The sequence below is a fragment of the Eleginops maclovinus genome, chromosome 15 (genome assembly GCF_036324505.1).
Source record: "Eleginops maclovinus isolate JMC-PN-2008 ecotype Puerto Natales chromosome 15, JC_Emac_rtc_rv5, whole genome shotgun sequence".
Lineage (NCBI taxonomy): Eukaryota > Metazoa > Chordata > Actinopteri > Perciformes > Eleginopidae > Eleginops > Eleginops maclovinus.
In genome coordinates this window covers 6,893,175-6,918,343 of record NC_086363.1, presented here as the reverse complement: position 1 = coordinate 6,918,343, position 25,169 = coordinate 6,893,175, and the positions used below count along the sequence as shown (strand labels likewise).

General features: G+C 41.1%; 3 protein-coding genes across 5 annotated transcripts; 1 reads left to right on the top strand and 2 right to left on the bottom strand.

Moving 5' to 3' along the window:
* Positions 1-1,994: 1,994 nt before the first annotated feature.
* LOC134876733 (potassium voltage-gated channel subfamily F member 1-like) lies at positions 1,995-5,225 on the bottom strand. The gene has a single exon (XM_063901830.1). It carries the CDS (start codon positions 5,026-5,028, stop codon positions 3,529-3,531), a length of 1,500 nt encoding a protein of 499 aa, XP_063757900.1. The 5' UTR covers positions 5,029-5,225; the 3' UTR covers positions 1,995-3,528.
* Positions 5,226-7,279: 2,054 nt separating this feature from the next.
* Positions 7,280-13,702, top strand: pdia6 (protein disulfide isomerase family A, member 6). 2 transcript variants are annotated; one of them, XM_063901832.1, is made up of 13 exons: positions 7,280-7,411; positions 7,727-7,868; positions 8,381-8,438; positions 9,058-9,184; positions 9,295-9,398; positions 9,522-9,655; positions 10,041-10,155; positions 10,629-10,769; positions 11,094-11,178; positions 11,755-11,827; positions 11,910-12,068; positions 12,150-12,246; positions 13,014-13,702. In XM_063901832.1, exons 1-13 carry the CDS (start codon positions 7,393-7,395, stop codon positions 13,086-13,088), a joined length of 1,329 nt encoding a protein of 442 aa, XP_063757902.1. In that variant the 5' UTR covers positions 7,280-7,392; the 3' UTR covers positions 13,089-13,702. The 2 variants fall into 2 exon arrangements, with proteins under 2 accessions (XP_063757902.1, XP_063757901.1); XM_063901831.1 differs by having other exon boundaries at positions 9,519-9,655.
* hpcal1 (hippocalcin-like 1) lies at positions 13,613-24,484 on the bottom strand. Of its 2 annotated transcripts, none has more exons than XM_063901833.1 (4): positions 24,147-24,466; positions 18,696-19,189; positions 17,481-17,586; positions 13,613-14,286 (listed from the first exon to the last, which is right to left on the bottom strand). In XM_063901833.1, the coding sequence occupies exons 2-4, from the start codon at positions 19,071-19,073 to the stop codon at positions 14,189-14,191; spliced, it is 582 nt and encodes a 193-aa protein (XP_063757903.1). In that variant the 5' UTR covers positions 19,074-19,189; positions 24,147-24,466; the 3' UTR covers positions 13,613-14,188. The 2 variants fall into 2 exon arrangements, with proteins under 2 accessions (XP_063757903.1, XP_063757904.1); XM_063901834.1 differs by lacking the exon at positions 13,613-14,286 and adding an exon at positions 16,801-17,131 and having other exon boundaries at positions 24,147-24,484.
* Positions 24,485-25,169: the final 685 nt, after the last annotated feature.

The following is a 25,169-nucleotide window of genomic DNA, read 5'->3' as shown; positions in this document are numbered from 1 at the left end:
TGTGGAGAAGAAGATCCCCGCCCTAAAGGTCAGCAGAGAGGGGAGCATGAGAAGCAAGAAAGGTCTCAGTGTGTTCGTGCTGTCATTAAAATGGTTGGGTGTAACACAATACCAACATGACAGTACGTCACCAGAAAACAATTGGCACTGGCAGCTGGATTGGACACGTAAGTTTCAGGAAGCACTTTGATTACCTTACAAACTTTAAATGTGACCCATATTTCTAAGTATATCTAATGCGATAATGCTTGTTACTGTACAAAGTGTGTGAGGGTTTAGGCAGAATGTCAAATCCTGTTTATTCACAGCATCCCACAAGCCGGATACATAACTTAACACTAGATTTAATGGCATCTTAAAGTGTGATATTGAAACAAACATAGCATGCTATAAACTTGCTGCCTTGTTAATTATTGTTCTTCACATAAAAGCAATATGTAAATACCATTACACATAAAATACAGAAGTATTTTAATTGCCAGAACTTTCCTAACACACACACCAACACAGAATGGCATCTTTTTAGACTGGTTCGAGGATACAGTCTATTCTGTGTTGCCTAGACATACATCAGACATATTTTAATTCAAAGGCACAAGAGACAAGTAAAAACTTTGTCCCCCATTTCTTCAAAATGGTGAAAAAAAACCTAAAGCCGATGTCTTAAAATAAATCGCCTTTGAGCATCTAGAAATATTTATTGATTTAGTAGCAACAACAACATTCTCACATTGACTATGACTAGTCGTGTGAAGGGATAATGAGCACAGTTTTGAGTAAATGTCCAGGAATACCTCTCATCTTACACACCCACTGAATGCTGCAGATGACCAACATGTGGGTGTACAAATTGATGATTAGCCAGCGTATCGCAGCAGTTCACTGCATCACATATGGCTGTGGGTATATGGGTAAGGAAGTGTGTGTATGCAATTATGTGTGTGCACTTGAAGGTAGGCGGTGGAGAGGCGAGGGGATGTTTGTACACTGCAGTGTGTTTGTATATCTAAATTTGAACCTGAAGTCGCATGTATATTTACATGTGCATCTGCTGGAGGAACATTGTTCTGTTACACAAAACACGCCTTTGACATTCCAGCTCCACCTGTCAGCGGGGACAAAGGCCTTTCTACTGGGCTTTGACATGTGTGCATCTGCTGCTGTTCTGCAGAGATAGCAGAGTGCTGTTAAGGACATGAGTGGGTGGACAGGCTGCAGAGACCTGCCTGACCTCCCTCATGATCTTTGTTTCAGGCGGCACAACTTAGATTGTTGCTCATTCAAAAACATCAGCAAAGAGCTAATACTGAATGAGTGTCCTGCAAACAATGTGACGTCTTGTCCCGGTGATTGATGCTCTCTGTCAGTGAGGCAGCGATGAGATTTATCACTCCTCTTCAATCGATTAAAATGTGTGTGTTGATGTAGCATTCACAGTTCAGATGTTACTTTTTTAACTTTAACTTCCAGGTTCCAACTTCTCTATACTTAATACTTCCCATTTTTAAAAATGAACTTTTCTAAAACCAAATAGTTACTGAAAAGTTATGGATAGCTTGTTCAAATAATAAAGTTAGAGTAATGGAAAAAATGGTTAGCTAAACAAAGCTTAATATTAAATATCGATCTTATGCCACCCTTAGGGTAATAGAAGGCCTAAGAATACAAACTTCACCAAATTTACTAAAACCAAACCGAAAATAAATATATATATATTATATAAAATCAAGAAACACAATATAATCAAAATTAAACAAGATGAGTGGTGTTGCTGAAGTTGAGTTAATGTGGACTGTAGAGGAATATCAGATAAAGATTAGGAAATACTGCCGTACAGTTTGGCTTAGACGAGGGGAAGGAGTCTATTGTTAGTAAGGCTGAGTAAATATGTTTATGTGCCGTACATGCGAGCTGAAACATGAACCCACATACATCCACCACCCAAACCTTGTTCTACTGTACCATCAAGGTTACCTGTTGATAATAGCCTCATATTTTCATCTTTGTAAGTTCCCAAATTTGGTGGAAAAACTGCATGCACAAAGCATGTTTTTACATTCAAATGAAATGTCCCAATAACACTGGAAACAGGAACACAGTCTTGATAGAAATTGTACATTTCAGGTTACAACAGAATCTAACCACTGACATTTAAAACATGACATCTGCATTCAATGTGTCAAATGTTAATTGTATCTCCCCTACCGTATTTTCTAAAGATTGTTCTCGTGCAGAAAGTTTCACGTCACTCAGAATAATGGTGTAGGAGTTGAGACCTTTCAAACTGTGGAACTCCTAAGTATAGTGCCCATTAAGCCAATTTACAGAGAATTTTAAAACACGTTGCACAGTGTGAATGCACTTCATCCTTTCAAGTATTATCAAACTAAGAGTAGTAATGCATTAAGACTCATTTTACACACTGGCACTGCCTATTGGTGCTCTCACACCTTCTGTCTGAGATGATAAGCTGCTAGCCTGATAATGTGTCTTTTTATGATCAAATAGGAAAAAAGTCCCCATCATTGTTTTGTTTTTTTATATTCTCATCTTTTCCACTCAGACTTTCAGGTGGGCTAGCCTGCACTCTGAAAAAAACTCAAGTTAAAGTTCAATATTTTTTTTCTTTAACCTCCAGCCTGTTGCTTCTTCCCCTCGCCAATGTCTTGGGGATCCAGTATTTCCACTCCGGGGATGAGCAGAGTTGTGACAGCTTCTGAATGTAATGTTCCTATCCTGGAGTCATGAGAGCTTCTAGAACTGACACAGCTTTTATCATGCCTGCACAGCAGATGGGTTTTTTTATCTGATATAATACCACATATTAATGCAGTGTCGGTTACAGAAATTACACTTACGATCACCAGCGGAAACAGAAACAAACTGCCCAGATGATATGTTACTTTATTTTTCTTTACCCAGTATTTTGTTTCTGCCATTATCTTTATGGCTCTATACAGTAAGTCCCTATACCAAGAGGTTTTTCTTCAGTTTAGTTGTCATGCCAGTAGACCGTCTTTATAAACATACCAGGGGAACTATTTCTCTTTTCTCCTGGAGGAGCTGAGAATCTTTATTTAAAAAAAACAAACATCCATTTTATTATACAGTATAGTATATATATCTGTACAGAGGAATAGGCTACAGTGCAGTCTACAGTATGAGTGTGAGGATTTGGGATTGGGGATGGGGTTATTATATAAGAAGCCTACATGGGGGAGTTGGTGTCTACTGTTCAAACAGAAGCCCACAGCCCTACAGGGAGTCACTGTGCAAAGGCACAGCTCATAAAGTCAATATCTCACACAAAGTATGTCCCTTTATAGGTGCAATTCTCAAATGCATTAACGATCCGTTAGAGAGCACACTGCAGGACTTATTATTTTAACGAGGCTATTTACAATCCAGTCATCGTGGTATCATTAACCCTGAAGTGTGCGGGTTAAGTTGGAATAGGTCAAATATGAATGATTAATTCGATGTTTTGTTGTTGTTGTTTTGCTGAGTCTTTTCGTTGAGTCTTAGTGTTTATGAGATGAAATACTCAGAGGCCTCGGCTGTGCTTTCAAAGCTTGTGTCCATGCTGGGTGTCTGGATCCCCGCCCCTCCCCTGGGATCCTTCAGTAAGGGGATGTATGTGTCGCTGTGACAGGGGCGCATAGCGCTGTCCCACACCCCTGCTCCGCAGACATGTTTATGGGCACCGGGAGCCGCCTCCAGCTCGCCCTCTCCTGAGCGCAGAGCCATCAATTCAATCTCATGCTTGGCAGCGGTCTCCAGCACCTGTTGCTTGTTGTAGAACAACACGAAATTGTTGATGATGGGGTGTATAGGCAGCGCTATTGCGATCACCCCGCACAGAAAGCTGATGGCAGCATTACACCGACCTAAAGTTGTCTTGGGGTAAACGTCTCCATAGCCCACCGTGGTCATGGTGATCACAGCCCACCAGAAGGACTGTGGGATGCTTGTGAACAAGGTCTCTGGGTGGTTCTGCTCCATGGTGTAGCCCAGTGCGGAGAAAAGGAAAACCCCGACGCCCATGTACATGAGTAGCAACCCGAGCTCTTTGAAGCTGCTCTTCAAGGCAGATGTGAGGGTCTGGAGTCCGGAGGAATGTCTTGCCAGCTTGAAAATGCGCGCAATGCGCATTATGCGTAAAGCCTGCACCGCCTGCTGCACATTAGCCAGCTCCATCACTCCTGTGCCGAAGGAGGTCAGAATGAGCACCACGAAGAAGGGCATGATCGCCATGAAGTCGATGATGTTCATGAAAGCCAGGCAAAATTTAATTTTGTTTGGGGAAGAGATCAGGCGCAGGATGTATTCGATAGTGAACCAGCCGATGCACAATGTCTCGATGACCTCCAGAGTTGGGTTCTCCGTGAGGTTACCCTCCGAGTCCTCCACCTGCAGGTCGGGGATAGTCCCAACACACATCACCACGGATGAGACGAGTATGAAGATGAAAGAAACTATAGCGATGATCTGCGCAGGCAGCGAGGACTCCGGCTTCTCCATCAGCCTCCAGAGGTACATCTGGAAGCGCTGCCAGCCAGCTGCAGACGGATCTCCCTCTCGGTCCACCAGGATAGTCCTCACTTTCTCTGCGATCTCTGCAAGTTCATCCTCTACCTCATTCAGGTGGCATTTACAACAGTCGTCCAGAAAATCAGGGTCGATCTTCCAGAACTCCATCTCCTTCATAAAACAAATTGGACAAATGCCTCGTTTTATGTGAATCTCTCCATAACAATACAGTTCAATTATACACTTAAAGGCTTCAGGGTCTCTGTCAAAATAAAATTCCCCCGTGTCCGGGTCGTAGTCGTCACATAGTGAGGATATTTCTTCAGAGGACTTTAGCGAACAGTCCACCAATTCTGCCAGCCGCGTGTCCGGGTAACGATTCAACACGTCCCCATACAACACCTGTTTCACACCGCCGATGTTGACAACAATCTCCGTCTCTTCACTGGCTTCAGAACCGTTACAGTCAGCATATCGCGTCCTCTGGATCCCCCACATTTTGTTTACAAAATCCGCAAAGTCCGCAAAAAAAAAAAAAACAGCCCAGGTGATGGAGATATTCTGTCAAAGTGAAACACAAGTCACCAGAAACCCTGGTGCTGTGCAAAAAACATCCACAATCTGCGAGTAAATGATATGTTTGCTCAGAGGTGACTGCAGCGTGAAGTCTTCTTAGCGCCACACAGCCACGTTTGACAGAGAACAGTACGCCTGTGCGCTCTGAAAAAGTTGGCATTGAAGTGCGCGTAATGTCAAGTCAGCCATAATCAAACCTGTAGACTTCCGGTGAAAAACTTTCCAATAAAAGCATTTCTGATTAAGGCCATTTTTGCTTAACCTCCAAAATTCCCTGAATGTAATTGGAGCCCTTACTATTTTGGATTGTTCCATTTATCAGTTCAGCTCTCTTAATACTTAGCAAATGTTTCCGGAAAACGCTGCCCATTATCACCTAAAACAATTGGATCGTGTTTGCTGCGTACACGCTCACACACCTGGATCATTTACCTAACTTCACATAGCACACCTTCGGCACAGCCATAGGAACTTGAGTTATGTGGCCTTTAATGTTATGTACAGGCTTAGATTGAGACAAAAAAAATCCATGCTTTTATTTCTAAGGCTATCCATGTTTTCCGGTGGTTGTGTCTCTGTGTGGCTGTGTTGACGCAGCGCAGAGAAACCAGGCGCAGCACATTATAAATCTATGCTGCATGTCATGAATTGTGAAGTAGCAAACAGGAAAACCAGAGGCACGCACTCCGCTGGGCATCCATGCCAGCTCGAATTACAACTATTACTTGATGAGGAATCGATTGATAGGTAGAGAAGTAGAAACATAAATCGCTTTTTTTTTCACCACACAATACTAAAACATGTTTTCTTTTTTGTCATATCCCGACCTAGAAGCATTATCCATCATCCATTTTGAATGTATTATAGGCTATCAACAGATAAACCAGACCATATCAACTACAAAAAGGCTTGAAGTTTACTAGGGAGAATATGGACTCTGTAAATAGTGCATCAATAATAATAGTAATAACAATAAAAACAACAACAACCATAATAATAATGCATATTATTATGGTTGTTGTGTTATTTTGGTATTATTGTTTTGTTTTTTTGGAAAAGCATGCAATAGTTGTTAGGTTTTATGAGGCTACTCCATTATAAATGCAGAAATATGTTTGTAAAAGCTTGAACTCTTGAGTTAATCTGACCACTTTCCCATGTGCATTCAATGAATTATTCATTTTCAGTCAGACAGACCATAGCACTACTTTGCTGTGATGTTTGTCTCCACCTAGTGGCAGAACATGCCCAATACAGCATCCTTAATGCTTCCGTTTTTCTGCTTTCAAACTATGCTGTCAATTTATGATGATAGGAATCCTTTAACAAGTTATTAACGCATAGGCAAAACAAAGTAGGATGTGTTTGTGCTATAAAATAGTGTAAATTCTTATCGAAGTAGAACCTGCAATGCAGTGGAGTCAAGTCAGTGTCTTTCTAGTGTTTTACTTTTCAATACACCATCGAGATGAGCTTTAATTTCTGGATTAAGATAAATAAATCAACTGTGTATTACAGGGAATTTATCACATTTGAGGAGAGAAGTAGTCAAATAAGTAAATATTTGAATGCTGTATAATTCACATTTGAGGTACTTTACACGAGGGTTTCCATTGTACACTTTATACTACTTGTGTCTACTCCATTACATACAACATAGATTGGCACATTTTCTGTAGATTATGCTCCACTGCTGAAGTTACTTTGCATAAAATCAGTTTTTAAAATATGATGAATTGCTAAAAAAAACACTATCCAAAAGTATAAAGGCATAAATTAGCTCCTCTCTTACTATAACAATAAATAATGGTTACACAGTGTTGCATCAGTAATACAAATTGTGAGTACTTTTACATGTGACACTTTACCCATACATTTGATTATACTGGCAATACTTCCTGTCTGTATGTATTTTTGGTCCCACTACTGCCAATGATAACAATGATAAGACAAAAGTAGTAGCCTTAGTTATGTTGAATTTACTTTAAAATACACATCACTTTACTTTCTCTTCTATATGAACATGATGCACTCTGGTACATCTTTGTTCTAGTTATTGCATCTTTAACTGATGCAGTTACATGCTCCCTACTTTCTCCTCCACTTGTCTTCAGCGTACCGGTTCCCCCTAAACTACACGGCGTTCGCTGATTGGCTGAGGCGCAGCGTCGCTGCCTGTGGACCAATCAGCGTGGGCCACGCTGAGCTTGTCCGATGTACTTTTTCTGAGGGAAGCAGCGGCTTCAGTTGCTAACACAGAAGCGGTGCAGAGAGCAGCTATTAACCATGAGAACGCTTATACTTGGTGAGTGACAGCATCAATGTATCGTATTCCCTGTAATTAAATGTTGTTTCTGTCTATGTTTTAATGAGAGGTGTGCTTGGGTGTTTAGGCTACTGTGGTTAGCTCGAATAGCTAAGTGCACAGAACAGTGCCAGGCCTGCGTTATCGTTGAATCAATGAATACATAAATGTCAGTTTAATTTGTTGTTACTTAATTCTGCATATAATCTTTGTATAATAGCCTTACACTGTCATTTCAGTGGTTAGACGATTGCATTGGACCCATTTGAGCATGCATTGTTAAGTAAACCTGGTTGTGTCCTCTTTTCTCCTCAGGAGTGCTGGGCTGCTCCCTGGTCCTGTCTGCCCAAGCCTTTTACTCAGCCAGTGATGATGTTGTTGAGCTCAACCCCTCCAACTTCAACAAGGAGGTGATCCAGGGTGACAGTCTGTGGCTGATTGAGTTTTACGCACCCTGGTGAGTCCATGTAACTTTGGTGGCCAATATTAAGTAGCAACAAGTGTCCTCAGATCAAGCAGGGGCCATAGTTTTCAGTCATTGAAGTGGCTCCTCCTCACAGAAACATTAACCATAATGATCTGTGGAGACTGATAGTTCCTCGTTTGGTCCGATTGCAAATCAAAGTTTATTTACAAAACACAATTGCATTCATAGGTAATTCAAGTAGACACCATTATTACACTGAACACAACACATTAGAAGAAAATAGCTTGACTTTCTTCTTAAAAGTTGCACCGTTTTGATTTAATTTAGAAAACATGGCTAATGGCTTATTCAATGGCAATAAGAGGGGCCATAAAATGCTTTATATACCAGGAGCAAAATCAATTGTGTATTGAACAAGTAGCAGTAGGAGATCTACGTTCCTCAGCATGTGAACAGAAAGTGTAAGGTGTTATATATTTAAAGGGTGTGTTGATGATCAATTTTATTCACCCCCCCTTTTCGTCTCTTGTTCATCACTACAGGTGTGGCCACTGTCAGAGTCTGACAGCTGATTGGAAGAAGGCGGCCACCACCCTCAAGGTAAACTAAACTCCTCATGCCATCTAACATTTCCTAGTCAAATCAAATATCAATATGTTTTGTTTACTGCTATTAGCAACTCGTATGGGTTGGATGATGTACTTTGCCTAGATTTTTTGGGAGGATATAATGGCTTATCGGGTAAACTGAAGGCATTCGTCGTTCATTTCACTCAGATGAAATAATCAAAGGCAACACTGAAGCTCCATCACGATTACGAAGTTCACAGCTCTGTTCCACCTACGAGTGTTTTGGAAGTTTGTAGCTCAGCAGTGAGAATAACAGCAAACGGGCGTGAGACGTGGGCAGATATGGGACTGTAATCAAAGTCTTGTTCCTATTTGAAAGTTAATATTATTCATTGTTTTTCCTGGAATGTGCTTTTCCGCACACAGTTATCACCTCTAATATTATCTATCCAAACAATATTGTATGTGTGTACAAATCCTGCATGCATAAGTGATTGTGGCACTGTTTACCGATGCGTTACTTCCAGATTTGTGAATCGGCACACCAATGTTCTGTGAGGAAACGAATAACAAGCTTGCTGTTTGTGTCGCTGTAATTAAAAAGTTGAGACTGCACACTCAACTCGCGTGTCTGTTCTGAAATCTTTCAGGGTATCGTCAAGGTTGGCGCCGTGGATGCAGACCAGCACAAGTCACTGGGGGGCCAGTACGGCGTCAGAGGTTTTCCCACCATCAAGATCTTCGGAGCCAATAAGAACAAGCCAGAGGACTACCAGGGTACAGTCATCATTTCTGCACCTAACAAATGGTTAATAGAGGATAGTTATTGTCGTTAAGTTTCTATATTATGCTGGATTGAATGAGCTCTGCATCACTTTACTCTGCAGGCGGACGCACTAGCCAAGCCATCGTGGATGGAGCGATGAAGGCTCTGAACAGTCTGGTGAAAGACCGACTGAGCGGCAAGTCCGGCAGCTCCGGCTACAAACAGGTGAGCTCCAGCAGGGATCCTTTTGGGGGGGGGGCATTTTTGTTGCAGACTAATTATTTAAAATGAAAAAGATCAAACACTTCTGAAAGCATTGTTAAGTGACACTCCACTGCCTTCCAGCAGAGCGGTGGTGGTGGGGCTGGCAGTAAGCAGGATGTGGTCGAGCTCACTGATGACAACTTTGACAAGATGGTGATGCAGGGTGATGAAGTGTGGTTGGTGGAGTTCTTCGCCCCCTGGTGTGGACACTGCAAAAAGTGAGTATGGTGTCCAAATACCCCAGAGCTAATCAGGGTTTGTTTGTGCTTCTCGAAGCCCTTTGTTGTTTCTTTCCGGATAAAATGGCTCAGTAAATCTGGATAATCCACAGACCAGATTGAAAAGAGTGTTGGAAGTTATAATTCAGTAGACTGTTAACTTTATTTAAACCGTTTAGTAAGATCTGAGCTGTTTCTCTTTCTTTAATGTTACACCACTTTGGAACTGTTTGTATGTTTGAAATCAGTTTTTCAGAAGCAGAGATATGTTTTGGAAACATGTCTTATTTTGAATTTGAAATTCTTTACTGCTGAATTATTCCTTTGAGTATCTCATAGTTTGTGTGTGTGTTTTTAAAGCTTTGCTCTCTTGTGTTGTGTGCAGCCTGGAGCCTGAGTGGACAGCTGCAGCCTCAGCTGTGAATGAGCAGACCAAGGGCAAAGTTCGCCTCGGAGCTGTGGACGCTACCGTACACCAGGCGGTGTCCAGCCGCTACGGGGTGAGTGAGGGGTTACAGTGGTGCAGAGTTCTGTCACTAACTACTGTAAAGAAAAGCGAGAACATCCTCATTTTTCATGATACATTTTGGCCACAGCGAAATGTGCTTTTGACTTGATGTGGTCAGCCATTACTCAAGCGGGTAGATCTGTGTTTGGCACAAGTGGGATGGCCTTTTAGTCATGCCTGATGGTCTAATTTGAAATCTTGAGTGTTTTCTTTTTTTTAAATCAACTTCAACACAGACTTTTAGAAGAATAAATCTGTTCCTGACAGAACAACGCTATTAAAGTAGATATGCAGTAAGTCAGTCATCATGCTGTTCTGACTACTGATAATACTTAAGTTCAAGCAATCGTTGCAACATCACAATATGACAAACAAATCAATACGGAATATCTAGTTTAATATTACTATGCAACTAAATCAAAAGCATTTATTTGCAGAACGGTAACATTTGTGTTGTGTTCGTAGATCCGTGGATTCCCCACCATCAAGATCTTCCGTAAAGGCGAGGAGCCCGAAGACTACCAGGGAGGTCGCACCCGTGGAGACATCATCGCCAGGGCTTTGGATCTATTCTCCGACCACGCTCCTCCTCCTGAGCTGCATGAGGTCAGTACACTCGTGCATTCGCATCATACATTCATGGATTAATGTTTATAGTGCTTACATTAGACTACATTCACAAAACTGGGCTGGAAGTGCCAAAGTAAATCATTTCGAGATTCTTCTTTTTGCATTAAGCATTGGTTGTTTGAGCAGCAACAGCTAAACCTGTAAGAATAGACAAATAAAAGTGCTGCTCAATAACACGCCTAAATCAGACACCAAAGGGGGAAATGATCACATTTGAACCTCGTTTGATCCTTTCGATGTCTGTCTATACATGAAATCAGTGAAACTAAATCAGTTAATATTGTAAATGTTTTTTCTCAGATCCTCAGTGAAGACACGTTGAAGAAGACCTGTGAGGACAGTCAGCTGTGTGTAATCGGTGTCCTGCCACACATCCTGGACACAGGTGAGACCAGACACACCTCTCACCCGCAACATGTTGTATAGTTCTGATAAAGTACTGATCTCTAGAATTTCACTTAAAGAAATGTCCGTTAAGTCACTCGAAAGAGGTCACACGTTGCTGATGGAGGCTATGGGCCGCTGATGAAAGCGCTTGTATTTGCAGTATTATGTACTAGGGGTCAGTGATGATATTCGTGGTGAAGAACACGTCAAACTCCTGTTTCTTTTGGGGTATCTGGTAGAGTTGCAAGCGAAAGAGACTACAGACAATGAAACTTCAAAAACTAGTATAAGTGAGATCTAAAAATAAACCTGCAATAAACACGAATCACCGTAGATGGCGCCAAAGAGAACCAAACAGATCTTTGCGATTCTGAATTACAAAAAACAAACATTTCATATCGTTTAAGATGATTATTCACTCAAAATCTGTTGGATTTAATTTATATTCATATATATATATATGTGTGTGTGTGTAAGCACAAACTACTTTTTATACTGTGTTATTTATACCGCTGAGTCCTATTGTAGAGTGGGGATATTAATAAACGATTCCTCTGTGTTTGCTTCTCATCAGGCGCAGCAGGTAGAAACGGATACCTGGAGGTGATGATGAAGATGGCTGAGAAGTACAAGAAGAAGAGTTGGGGGTAAGAATGAGAGACCAGTCCCTGGTTTTTATACAAATGACTAATTCTGAGTGTGGCTAATAGTCTGCTGTCTCTCTATCAGCTGGCTGTGGATGGAGGCTGGCACTCAGATGGAGCTGGAGGCTGCTCTGGGCATCGGTGGATTTGGTTACCCTGCCATGGCCGCCATCAACGCACGCAAGATGAAGTTCGCTCTGCTCAGGGGCTCCTTCAGTGAGACGGGCATTCATGAGTTCCTCAGGTAAAACATTTTTTACCATTAGAAGAATATCAAATTAAATTACGTCTCAAAGCTGAATGACGATGTTCATGTTCTCTTCAGGGAGCTTTCTGTAGGCCGAGGCTCAACGGCCACACTAGGAAATGGGTCCATGCCCAAGGTTCACACGGTTGAACCATGGGACGGCAAAGATGGACAGGTGAGTGAGATCATCACAGAAATCACATTATGGGCAAAGATGGATCAATAAAGGCAAAAGGTTCAACCTCGACAATGTTGACTAAAAGAAAAAAGGCAGCATTTAGTAAACATTCAAATGAAAGCAAGAAAATAGAAACATGGATCTGCAGGTTGGCTGGGAAGTGACAGACTAGTAGAGTATAGAGCCATTTAAAAAAAAGTACTGGTAGGGTATGTTTGGTCCTAAAAATACCATACAAGACATTATATAGTATGCAGAAAGATCTAAGTATAGTACGGTATAGCTTGGGATTTAAGATCGTCATTTCCATTTCTACACTGGAGCTACTGTGCATATGTCAATAAAGCCTTTGAATCTTAAAGGTATGTCATAGAAAGTCAACGTATTGTATGTTAGTGTAATTTAATGCCATGCAAAGTCAGTGTATAGTCAAAGACAGCCGACTGAAGTTTGTGTCATGCCAGAATTAGGTCTAGGGCGCAGACCGATATGGGTTTGAAATGGGATCGAATGCGTACTTTGTCAGCCTTAATAAACCTCTTTCTGCTCCGGGCTGCAGTCATGCACACAGAAGAATAGATGAGGAAACGCAGTTGTGTAATTTGGTAGTTGGGAGTTATCGCAAAACGTCTACATAATGTTTCTTTTGAAAAGTCCTTGTGTGGTCATTTGTCTGAGTTTGAGTCGTTGTCTCTTTTTTAAGCTCTACAAATCTGGCTTTTTTTAGATCCTATGCTCACAGTTTGTCTTTGATTTAATTGCAGCTTCCTGAGGAGGACGACTACGACCTCAGTGATGTAGACCTGGATGATGACGTTTTGTCTAAAATTGAGTTATGAGCCCAAACGGGGCGGGACCTGATCTAGGCCGGCAGGTCGAAACTGGTCTGATCCGGTCCTGCGCGACCCGCCTCCTCTCTCCTGTGGAAGAATGGGAGGCCGGGTCACCCAGTTACTGAATTTTTTCCAGAAAAGACACAGAGACACCTGCCGTTTCTCACATCTGTCAATCACACGGGGAACAGGGGAGGGGGGGGGGGGGCTGTGTCGTGTCCCTGGAGTGACCCCTGCCTCACAAACCTGCTGACTTGGCCGATTAAAACGGCCTCCGCCAGCTGAGGAGAGGAAGGAGGAGGTTCTGAACGTGGGAATTGAGTCGTTCATTCAAGTCTTTTTCTAACACTGTCCCCTCTCCCCTCCTCAGCCCCCCTCTTAAACCTATTTTAAAACGTGGACTTGTCAAAGTAACACTTCAATAATCAACCCTAATGTGACTTATCTTCTTTTTTTCTCTTTTTAAAACCCGTCAGTGAGTGTCTTGTCGGGTTTTACATCATGTCTTTACAGGACCAGGGGATATCGGGGGACTTCTTGTGTAGATTTTTCTTACACGACTTTATTTCATTGTGTGAAAACAACATTTTTGTTACAAAAATAAAAACAGATAAAAACAATCACAGCCTCCTTATTCACGTAAACTGTTACAATATCAGAAATATCATCACGGAGCGCATGCAATACCAAGGGCATGTAGAACATGTCCAGAAGAGCAACGTGTGACGCTACAGCTGACATCCTGGACAACACCGAGCCGTTTATTGAAATTATAAGAAGTGATAATTAGTTTCCTCTTGGTGTAACACAATGGGATTGATAATACTTGGGAGCATATAATCCAGTCAGTATAAATATATGATATGGCACTTCACTTCAGGAGAACGGGTAAAAGCCATTTCAAGGCAAGGGAGCTTTGGAGAAAGCGATATACAAAATACCTCAACTGAAGCACGTCAGCCCACAGAGAAGGAGCCACATTGACAAAAGAAGGATTCATTCATGTAAACAATAAGACAAGGAGTGTTTTAAAAAGGAAAGGATTGTCTGGTGAGGGGGTCGGTTTGTGATGGTGTGTGTGTGTGTGTTATTGTCTCTTTCCTCCCTCAGAACTGACGAGAGGCTCCCTGATCCGACTGCAGCAGTCTGACAATAGACGGGTCGCTCTTGGCACCTTTAATGAACTCCTCCAAAGACAGTCTACCTGTGAAGCAGAGAGCCAGAAAAAAAAAAAGGGATTCAGTCGCAGGCAGCGGAGCGTGTGATGGACGGGTGAGTCATGCAGCAGAAACACACTAACACCTGCAGGAAACCTCTCATGGTTATTTCAGGCGTCGCTGCTTTCAAAATATTCACTGCTGCCCCAGATAACAGTGAAAAAAAGTATGCTCCATTTAAATAAATAAAAAGGAACTTGCAGTGACGTTATGACTGTATAATTCAGTCATTTATAGCTGACAAATCAACCTGCAGCTGGGTCATAATTCAGGAGATATTAAGGACTGATTAATAGCACTGATAGGAGAAGTAGTAGCATTTAATTTGATGTATCAACATAACTGGTGCCAACTCAGTTTTTAAGATTAGGACATGTTTTAAATGATTTGTATGAAATGATAGTAAAAATATTCCAATAGAACAAAAACTCAAATATTTAATGAATGTTATTAATAATTAGAACATCGGATTTTTGTCTATGAATCTACTGAAAACTGCATATTCTTTGGAAGCATCACAAATACAGATAACAATGAATTTAATAACTACAAAAACCCTGCAAAATATATCCAAATGAAAAGGTTTGATAGTCATTTTATAGCTTTTTATATAAAATATCTAAATATTTCCTTTTTACAGTGTATCTTACTTGTGGTTTTGTGGATGTGCTCCATCGACCAATAGTGAGCAATAAGCAGAACAATGGTGTCAGCAAATATTGCATCATTTGTTTGAGTGTTGGACCACAAAGATAAAATGCAACAGTTCACCGTGATGAGTTTGAAATAAATACGGCTCTCCGTCTCGCAGCGTCTGTGTAAATGCATTAGGAAGGCGTGTCGGCTGCAGCTGTGGCCGCGGGCCTGGTCATGCTGATCTTATTACACTTCAGACACACAGTTTGACCTCCAGACTTCCTGAACCTCCTGCTTCAAAACACACCGCCCCGATGTCAGAAGGAGATGCTCTAAATATCGTACGGCGTGTGAAAGGGTTAAGCACACGGCACATGGCTGCAGAGTCACCTTTTCACACCAAATGTCAAGCCTCTGACGTCGAGGCGGCTCAGTGGGATGAGATGCAAAAGGCCGCTAATTATCTGCTGAGTCATGTTATATCACGTTGTTACATGACGTCCTAGTCTCTGTCTTTCTCGCTCTCTCCTCCATCTTCCAAATGTCCTGTTGTTTTCAAACCTGCTCTGTGGAGTTATTGTATGATGTCAAAGATTATTCCATTTAAAAGTGTAATAGTGGATGTTGATCTTTTATTAAAACAACAATTATAAATGGACGGATGTCTGATCATAGAGGAAGAGACTAAGACTGTCAAAAATAGGGATATTTATGTCCAATCCTAACCTTTTTTTGTATAAAAGGGTAGGTTTTGTAAGTATTCACTTCCTACTACACATTTTTATGAAAAAAATATAATCAACTTCTCCTATGAAGATATTTTTACAACTTATTTACTATTTATTGTTATTTATGATCTGTTCTGCTCCCAGCCTGCATTTGGATTGGGTGTTTTAATTCTTTCTATCACCATCGTTACAGATACAGTGGGGCAAAAAAGTATTTAGTCAGCCACCAATTGTGCAAGTTCTCCCGTTTAAAAAGATGAGAGAGGCCTGTCATTTTTATCATAGGTATACCTCAACTGTGAGAGACAGAATGAGGAAAGAAAATCCAGGAAATCACATTGTAGGATTTGTAATGAATTAATTGGTAAATTCCTCGGTAAAATAAGTATTTGGTCACCTACAAACAAGCAAGATTTCTGGCTCTCACAGACCTGTAACTTCTTCTTTAAGAGGCTCCTCTGTCCTCCACTCGTTACCTGTATTAATGGCACCTTTTTGACTCGTTATCAGTATAAAAGACACCTGTCCACAACCTCAAACAGTCATACTCCAAACTCCACTATGGCCAAGACCAAAGAGCTGTCAAAGAAGACCAGAGACAAAATTGTAGACCTGCACCAGGCTGGGAAAACTGAATCTGCAATAGGTAAGCAGCTTGGTGTGAAGAAATCAACTGTGGGAGCAATTATTAGAAAATGGAAGACATACAAGACCACTGCTAATCTCCCTCGATCTGGGGCTCCACGCAAGATCTCACCCCGTGGGGTCAAAATGATCACAAGAACGGTGAGCAAAAATCCCAGAACCACACGGGGGACCTAGTGAATGACCTGCAGAGAGCTGGGACCAAAGTAACAGAGGCTACCATCAGTAACACACTACGCCGCCAGGGACTTAAATCCTGCAGTTCCAGACGTGTCCCCCTGCTTAAGCCAGTACATGTCCAGGCCCGTCTGAAGTTTGCTAGAGGGCATTTGGATGATCCAGAAGAGGATTGGGAGAATGTCATATGGTCAGATGAAACCAAAATAGAACTTTTTGGTAAAAACTCAACTCGTCGTGTTTGGAGGAGAAAGAATGCAGAGTTGCATCCAAAGAACACCATACCTACTGTGAAGCATGGGGGTGGAAACATCATGCTTTGGGGCTGTTTTTCTGCAAAGGGACCAGGACGACTGATCCGTGGAAAGGAAAGAATGAATGGGGCCATGTGTCGTGAGATTTTGAGTGAAAACCTCCTTCCATCAGCAAGGGCACTGAAGATGAAGCGTGGCTGGGTCTTTCAGCATGACAATGATCCCAAACACACCGCCAGGGCAACGAAGGAGTGGCTTCATAAGAAGCATTTCAAGGTCCTGGAGTGGCCTAGCCAGTCTCCAGATCTCAACCCCATAGAAAATCTTTGGAGGGAGTTGAAAGTCCGTGTTGCCCAGCGACAGCCCCAAAACATCACTGCTTTAGAGGAGATCTGCATGGAGGAATGGGCCAAAATACCAGCAACAGTGTGTGAAAACCTTGTGAAGACTTACAGAAAACGTTTGACCTCTGTCATTGCCAACAAAGGGTATATAACAAAGTATTGAGATGAACTTTTGTTATTGACCAAATACTTATTTTCCACAATAATTTGAAAATAAATTCTTTAAAAATCCTACAATGTGACTTTCTGGATTTTTTTTCTCATTCTGTCTCTCATAGTTGAGGTTTACCTATGATGAAAATTACAGGCCTCTCTCATCTTCTTAAATGGGAGAACTTGCACAATTGGTGGCTGACTAAATGCTTTTTTGCCCCACTGTATCTGTATATATTTTTACCATCATTGTCAATGTCCATCTGTCTGAAGATCTTATCCGTCCTCTTCTCCGGGGTCGATTCATCCTCAGGCATCTTCATCACTGATGACACCATCTTGTAAATTGCCTACAGAGATGAGTGGAAAGGATTTCTGTTATGTGCATCTTTATTTTGCTTTTAGGCAATAGAGATGAAAAATAAGTGTTCCCACCTGACCCGTTCGTTACATCTGTCTGTCTGAAAGCTTTGACCTGCTTTCGGTTGCTACGGGCTAATGACGGTGCTTTGGCAACTGAAGCTCGTCCTGCTCTCACAATAAGTCACTCTGAACATTTGTATCTTTTACAGCTAAACACATTCTTCAGAATCCCGTTAAGGTCTGGGATGAGAGAGCTGGAAAAACATCACCGATAACAAAAAGCCCTGAGAGTTTTTTTCCACATTCATTTGTATCCACAAACAACGTACTGAGCCAATATTGATTTGGCGCTGTGAGCAGCTCAGCTCCCCATATTGGGAGAGTAAATATAGCCACAGAGATAAGAAAGAAAACAGAGAGGGCCGCTTGCCTGATGTGAGGGGGAAATATCAGAAAATGACCACTAAAACACAGAGCTCTGAAACCAGAAGTGGATTAATCCATATTTAGCAACTGCTCTTCGGTTCAATGATTCATAATTTCAGTAATGTATTAAAAAGTCCTTGAATTTTTGTATGTAGTAAACTGAATATCCACATATTATGTAGACTTGTTGCATACTCTCGACATGCTGTACTATGTTACAATCATACTTTACACTATTTTTTATTCAAATATTTTTTCCACATACTTTACTATTAAATCAGACAAAAAACCTCAAACTCAAAGATTAAAGAAACAGTTAGTTGCATATTTATTTGGAATTAGTCTGGCAAAAGTGATAATTTTTTTGGCCTTATGTTTGGAATAAATGGAAATTATTCTGGAAATAGTTTGAAAATGTGCTATAAACACCTAATCAAGAGTGGGAATAATAACTACACAAAACGTGTCAAGACATTTGTATTGTCATGTGTATAATTTGAGTAATCATTGTATGATATCAGATACATTTTAAGGACTTATGAAAGACAGATGCACTGAAAGAGCCTCATTTGGTCACATTTATATCTCAGAAGATGCAGAATAAGGCTGATCTTGACCCAAACTAGGCAACATATTGATATAACCACACCAACAATGAATAGATCCTCACCTGAACTATCTCCAGCATCTCTGCCCGGCTGATGTATCCGTTCCCGTCCAGGTCGTACATGCTGAAGGCCCAGCGCAGCTTCTGCTCCAGCCCGCCGCGAGACGTGACGCTCAGGGCGATGATGAACTCCCTGAAGTCGATGGTGGCATCGCCGTTGGTGTCAAACGTGCGGAAGACGTGCTCGGCAAACTTTGAGGCGTCTCCGTAGGGGAAAAAGTTGGCGTAGATCTTCTTGAACTCCTCCACGGTCAGGTGGCCAGTGGGACAGTCCTTGAGGAAGCCGCGGTACCACTCCTGCAGCTCGTGGTCGGTGAACTCTGTGTTCTCCCGGAGGTCGTTGAGGACCTCAGGCCGCAGCTTGCTGTTCTGTTTCCCCATGACTCAGCGCTCTCAGGAAGGAAGGAAGGCGGATAGCTGGTGTGTCGACCTTCTCCCCACACTTCTCCTCTGTGCTACTACGCTCCTCGGGGCCGTCTGCTCAGCTTCCTCTGCTCCTGCAGGTGACCAAAAACGCTCATTAATATCCTTGTGTGATTATCATAAATGATTCATTGGTTCAATCATTTCTCTCAGCTTGCAGCAGTGTTGTATCGTAAAAAGGCTGCTGATGAACAGCCAGGCTGAGGGACAAATCTGGAGACAATGTCCACACACAGGAGAAAAATAGAGCAAGATGTCAGCAGGTTACAATATGTGTGTCTCAGTGAGTACACTATTAACTCTCTGGCAGGGTGATCATCTATCGACGCTTAACTGAATGGTGGAGGAAGTGCTAGTGTCCTGGGGCATTGTAATTCTCAATGATCCACTTTAATAAAGGTCAGACTGATACTGACTGTTGTTACTGATATGGTCAGACATTCAGCTCAACAATACTCTGTGAAGGCTGGGTTCAGACACTGATTAAAGAGAGGAATCCAAATGATGGATAAAAAAAATGCAAACAGAGACGCTGAAGCATTTGACCACCTGGGCCTATTCACCTGTGTCCAAATCCGTTTCCATGGTTATATCTGCAAAATGGGTTTATTCATGTATGCAGGGGTATTGATGATTGAGGTTATGAGGATGCATAAACACAACACATCCAGGATGAACCATAATAAGTATTAGATGGGACACGGTGTGCATGCAACCCACTGATGATGCAAACACGGGGTTAGTAAGCAAAAGGTTAGGACACTTTGTGCTGCTTTTCTTTCTAAGTTAACACCAGTGAGGTGGGGGCAGATGTTTGTTTCTCAAACAAGAAGAACAAATGTTGGTTTTACAGTAAGAATAACAAAAAAAAAAGCATCCCTTGTCAGCTTATCCTTTTTTTGAAAATCAAAGGAAGAAATTTGTCAAAACCTGAGCAAATCTTTTACAACACGAAGCTGGTTAAGTGTGTGGGAGGGACTGAAAGAGAGATGTGCGGGGGCAGGGAGGAAGAAAGAATGGAAAAAGTATGACACACAGAAAGAAAAACTATTTCCAGCGGTTCAATTACATAATAATTCTTCTGAATAACACCTCCACTCTCCTGTGTTACGTGTAACGACCTTATGGGAGAGAGATGTATTATCCCAGTGCGCTCTTATTGAAATCCCATTACTCCCGTGTTATTGACAACAGAACGATGGTCTTCTTTACACACGAACGCCCTCATTTCTCATAATTGTCACACGGGTGTCATTTCCTGCAATTTCATGAATCGAAGTCACAGAGTAACATGAGACAGGCAGGTCTGGGGAGCAGACAGTGACATTAGGTCCTAACAATGTCACACACTGAAAATAAATCAATGGAACCAGACGCACTCTAAGTAAAGACAGTGCTCATCGAGGTTTTCCATATTCGTTTTCCATATTCAATTAGAAAATCAGCATTTAAAAGGGCAATTACATTACAATACATGAAACTGCTATAAAAAGAGTCATTTCCTATCCTAAATAAATTAGGCTAAACATCAACCAATGCAGTGAGACAGATTGTGATTCAATAGCCATAATATTACATTTTCAGGATAAGTGTTTTAAGATGTAATGTCTACAAGCTCTGTGAGTCCATTTTCTTTGAGCTAAATGTTTCGATTTTTGCCGAACCAAGCCCATAACGCTAGGGAAAGCTGGTGCTAGAAGAAAGTACCAGAATCCCTACACAAATATAATAATCTAATAACAGTGATATTGCCTTAAATCAGAGCTTTCATTGCATTATCCAGGTCTGTGGCAGCCTTTATGGCTTAACATTGCAGGATTGACCAACTAGGATACAAAGGACGCCCACTTTGACAACATCATGGATAAACCCCACACCGCCCTGCAGGCCGGACGGCCGTCCTTCCGCTCTAACATAAAACAGGATGAGGAAGCAGCAGCATCTCCTTCGCTCTGGGTCACATGGCCTTTTCCAGGACAGCTCAGCGAGCAGACTGAGCCGGAGTAGACACAAGTATGGGCGTCGCTATTTATTCCCTCACACTCACGAAACCACATGAAACCCAGAAAATTCCAGGCTGGCAGACTGAAAAGTGCTGCCATGATATTTCAAGGACCTCTGCTGCTAAATTAAGAGTCAGCTTGGAAGAGGGAGACAGTTATAATTCGGAGGAGAAAACAGCAAAACAGAGTGTGCTCTGGTGAAAGGAATGTTGGTTAAAACACACTCGCAAAACAGTTTTAGTGAGTCTCCTGGCGTCTGAAATATGCTCTTTACATTCCCTGAAAGGAAACATGGGTTACAATGAGAGCGCATTACATATGACTGGACTTACTCGTATCCTAGAATAAAAATGAGAGAAAGTAGGACAAAAAAAAGTAGCCTTACAGTCGAAAAAAGGGAACAAACGATTGGATTAGCGTTTCCATTTGTGCTTATAAAATCTAGGTATGCATACAGGCCTGCATCAGAGACGTCACAGGATGTTTTAGATGTTTTCACAGCTGGGAACTGGGAAGGTCTTTTTTTTATAAAGTTGCTACTTGTGTGCAGTGGAAAATGTTTTTGAAATGTGGTCAGAAATAACTGCTGGATATTGCTCTGACATCTACTTGACCTCCTTATGTCAGAGAATCACGCTCTCACTGCAAGGGATGCAAAAAAAAGATGTCTAATAAGCCGTCTGCGAGCCCATCGATGCTGCCCTTCCAGATTTGGTGTTTGAAATCAACCTCGATTACACAGCAACTCGCCTCTTTGTCCCCAACCCCCCGAAACCAGTTCGGCTCTGTACGGGCATCTTTTTCCTTTCCTAATGGGACTGGTTCACATTATGCTTCCTTGCAGTAAGTAACCCCCCCCCCTCCCTAGATCTTGTAAACCCCTAACCAGGCCAGCTTCACTGCTGTTTGCAACTCTTAGAAACACTTCACGTTGTAAAGCCTGACGTTGGGTGTACTGCTGTGTACTACCAACACTGCATCAGGTGGGTGACGGATTACTCCAGTGTAAGAAAGTAAAATGAGTTTTCCAATTGTTCTCTCTTACTACACTGCTTCGTAGCAGTCTCTTTGAACTAGTGTCAGGAAAAAAACATGCAATGGTTCAAGATGAAGTCCCATGACACACCAGTAGTCAAGGCAACAGGATAGTAGTGCTAAGGCTTAAGAGAGGGAGGCGGTGTAACTATCAATCCGGGGCAAACGCAGGGCTGGAGATTTATCTGAAGAGAGAAAAAAAAACATCTGTGTGTATGCATGCAAGGTTTGATGTTGGTTTTGAAAAAGGTTTAATCTAAAAGAAACCAAACCATCAACTAAAATGATTTAATGCGTCATTAATAGTCATTGCTCAAATGATAATTACTGGAAAATCATCATGGTTCTTTTTATTTGAGCAGTGTTGCACTGTTCACATGTTGGCCTTGAATTGAAAAAGTCGGAGATAAAAAAGTGGGATATTAGGGGATCAATGAGTTGAAATGAGTTGGCGGCACGCATACAGTTTCAAGGGATGGATAATTCCAGATTTTTGTTCATTAAACATAATATTGTTCTTTGATCCGGCAATAATTCAATGTTATCATTTATAGACTTTCACCAGAAACACATTTTGTTCAAATTGTGATTTAAGATCAAGATCAATTGCAAGAGAGACAACAAAGTCATCACACACACACCAACAGCTACACTTTATGTATTTGTATTACTCACCTCCAACAGGGAACCACAGGTCATTGCTTTGAACAGTTTTATTCGTGTTTGTCCCTACATGGGTCATAGTGTTACATACCAGCAGTGGTGTCATTTCACGTACTGTACAAAAAAAAAGGGTACTTTTGCTCCACTACATTTTGTGGGCAAATATTGTAATTTTAACTCCACTACATTTATTTTACAGATTTAGTTTCCTAGTTAATTTGCAAATGTAGGTGATTATTCAAAATTCAAATATACACTTATTATTATTATTAAATATTATTATAGATTAAGCTATCGAGTAAATTCATTCAAATAAACCCAACCGTTACCAGGTGCAAAATTGAAGTGATGAACACATAACTGAACCAACACGTAGGCCTATTACAGTTATTTTAAAATATCTGGTTCTTACTTTTGGTAACTAAAGTATATTCTGATGCTGATACTTTTGCACTTTTACTTAAGTAATATTTTGAATGCAGACCTTGTACTTGTATTTGTGTATTTGTACAGTGTAGTATTTACTTACTTGCTACATTTTATTTAGTAATCTGAGTGCTTCTTCCACCTCTGCCTTCCAGTAAAGGAAAATATGTATTTTGATAATGATGTCAAACTTGCCCAGCCTTACTTTGACGTCAATAAAATGAAGCCATGAATATCAACTACACGTCCTTTGTATTGGTTTACCTTATTACCATACCTTATTATACAAAAGTATTTTGCTGGGTAACACTTTAAAACTGTTTTACCATGAGTTGAGCGGAGATGTAGGCTAGGCAGTGGTGGACAGTAACTAAGTACAGCACTTGTTCTTTACTTGAGTATTTTAATTGTTTGCCTTCTTTGAACTTCTCCCCACTATTACTTATACGTTTACTCCACTACATCGATTTTGTACCTTTAGTTACTTTGCAGACATGGATTAATGAAGTCTGTGATATATAAACAACACTTAAACAGGACTTTGGTAACACATGGAGTAAATTCAAAAGCCACCCTGCAGCATTAATGAACACATTACTGCATGTGTATTTATAATCAAAACCGTCTGCAATGGGTCAATCAAGTATTTGTAGTACTTTAAGTACATTTTGATTGCATGCCTTTTACTTGTAACAGAGTATTCCTACACTCTGGTACTTCTGCTTTTGCTTAGGTACAAGATGTGAGTATTTCTACCACCTCTGAGGTTTGGATGGGTGTAGCCCTTATCCTATAAACAGCCTCCTCCGTTATGGACAAATTGTCACAGCAGACCAGGATAAACTGACCCAGCACTGGACATAGCTTTAAGCAGTATTTTTTCTCTAAAGTGATATAAACTTACCTAATTAAGGAGTTGAAAAGTCCTCTTCGGTAAAGCCCACTTTCACACCTCACGCCAACTTTCAGTAGCTAACCTCCTACTGATAAAACTCTTAACAGAAATCCAACACGAGTAATTAAAGATGCTCGAGTCGCTTTACCTACGGTGTGTCACTTTCAGACAAAAACACACAGGATGTTAAACAGGCTTAATGGTTTTTGGTTTCTTTTTTTGTCGTTTCTGCCTCCAGTTCCCGGTGTAGCGGCTTTATCATTTAGTGGAAGATGTGGCACAGAGCTCGGTTTTCATCGGACTTCCACACTTCACAACTAAAGGGTTTTCTGTTCCCTGCGAAGACGATTAAACATTATTTGTCTGAATGCTGGAAAAGGAAGCAGAGTTTTGAATACAAACAGTGAGGACACGTGTCAAAAGTAAATGGAGTCCTGAGCTAAAATGTATTCTATGACGGTTTAACAACTTGTTGTGCTAAAAGGAAATCCCCCACCGCAGACGGAATGGATCCGTCCACACTCACTGCTTCCATCGTAGAAACAGTCGCAGCAGCGTCCTGTGGAAAATTATCACTGGAGACTATTATTAGCACAATATCTAAAATAAACGGTTCACATTGAGGGAAAATCTTGATAGTATGAGAAGTACTGATTAACTGCACCAAATATACACAATACAATGCAGAGCCCCATTGAACACTGTTACTATATACAAATGGATTATCAGGAATTCTGGGATAAGCTACTGTATCCTATGACATCCTATAGGAATGATGTTATCCCCCTATGATTAAAAAGTACACAACATATAAAATTAACAGAAATTGTTGTATCAGCAATTTAGTTAATACGTTGCCTTCTTGGAGGTATAAATTACAAACACCAGCATCATCTTGTGTCCAGATAAAAAACCCTGTATTTATTACATTAAAGAACCCTGTGGTACACGCTGAGCTAAAGAGTGGTATGTCATAATGTATATATATATATATAATTATTAACGAATAACCTAATTCCATCCTTCCAGAGT

Bases quoted from the DNA above. Each gene is read 5' to 3' on its own strand.
- LOC134876733 (XM_063901830.1), bottom strand. From the start codon at position 5,028: ATGTGGGGGATCCAGAGGACGCGATATGCTGACTGTAACGGTTCTGAA.
- pdia6 (XM_063901831.1), top strand. The intron at 9,185-9,294 runs GTACAGTCATCA...TTTACTCTGCAG, and splicing joins CAAGCCAGAGGACTACCAGG to GCGGACGCACTAGCCAAGCC. The intron at 12,069-12,149 runs GTAAAACATTTT...TGTTCTCTTCAG, and splicing joins GGCATTCATGAGTTCCTCAG to GGAGCTTTCTGTAGGCCGAG.
- hpcal1 (XM_063901833.1), bottom strand. From the start codon at position 19,073: ATGGGGAAACAGAACAGCAAGCTGCGGCCTGAGGTCCTCAACGACCTC. The intron at 17,587-18,695 runs GTGAGGATCTAT...TCATCTCTGTAG, and splicing joins AGATGCTGGAGATAGTTCAG to GCAATTTACAAGATGGTGTC. The intron at 14,287-17,480 runs GTAAAAATATAT...TCTGCTTCACAG, and splicing joins GATGGACATTGACAATGATG to GTAGACTGTCTTTGGAGGAG.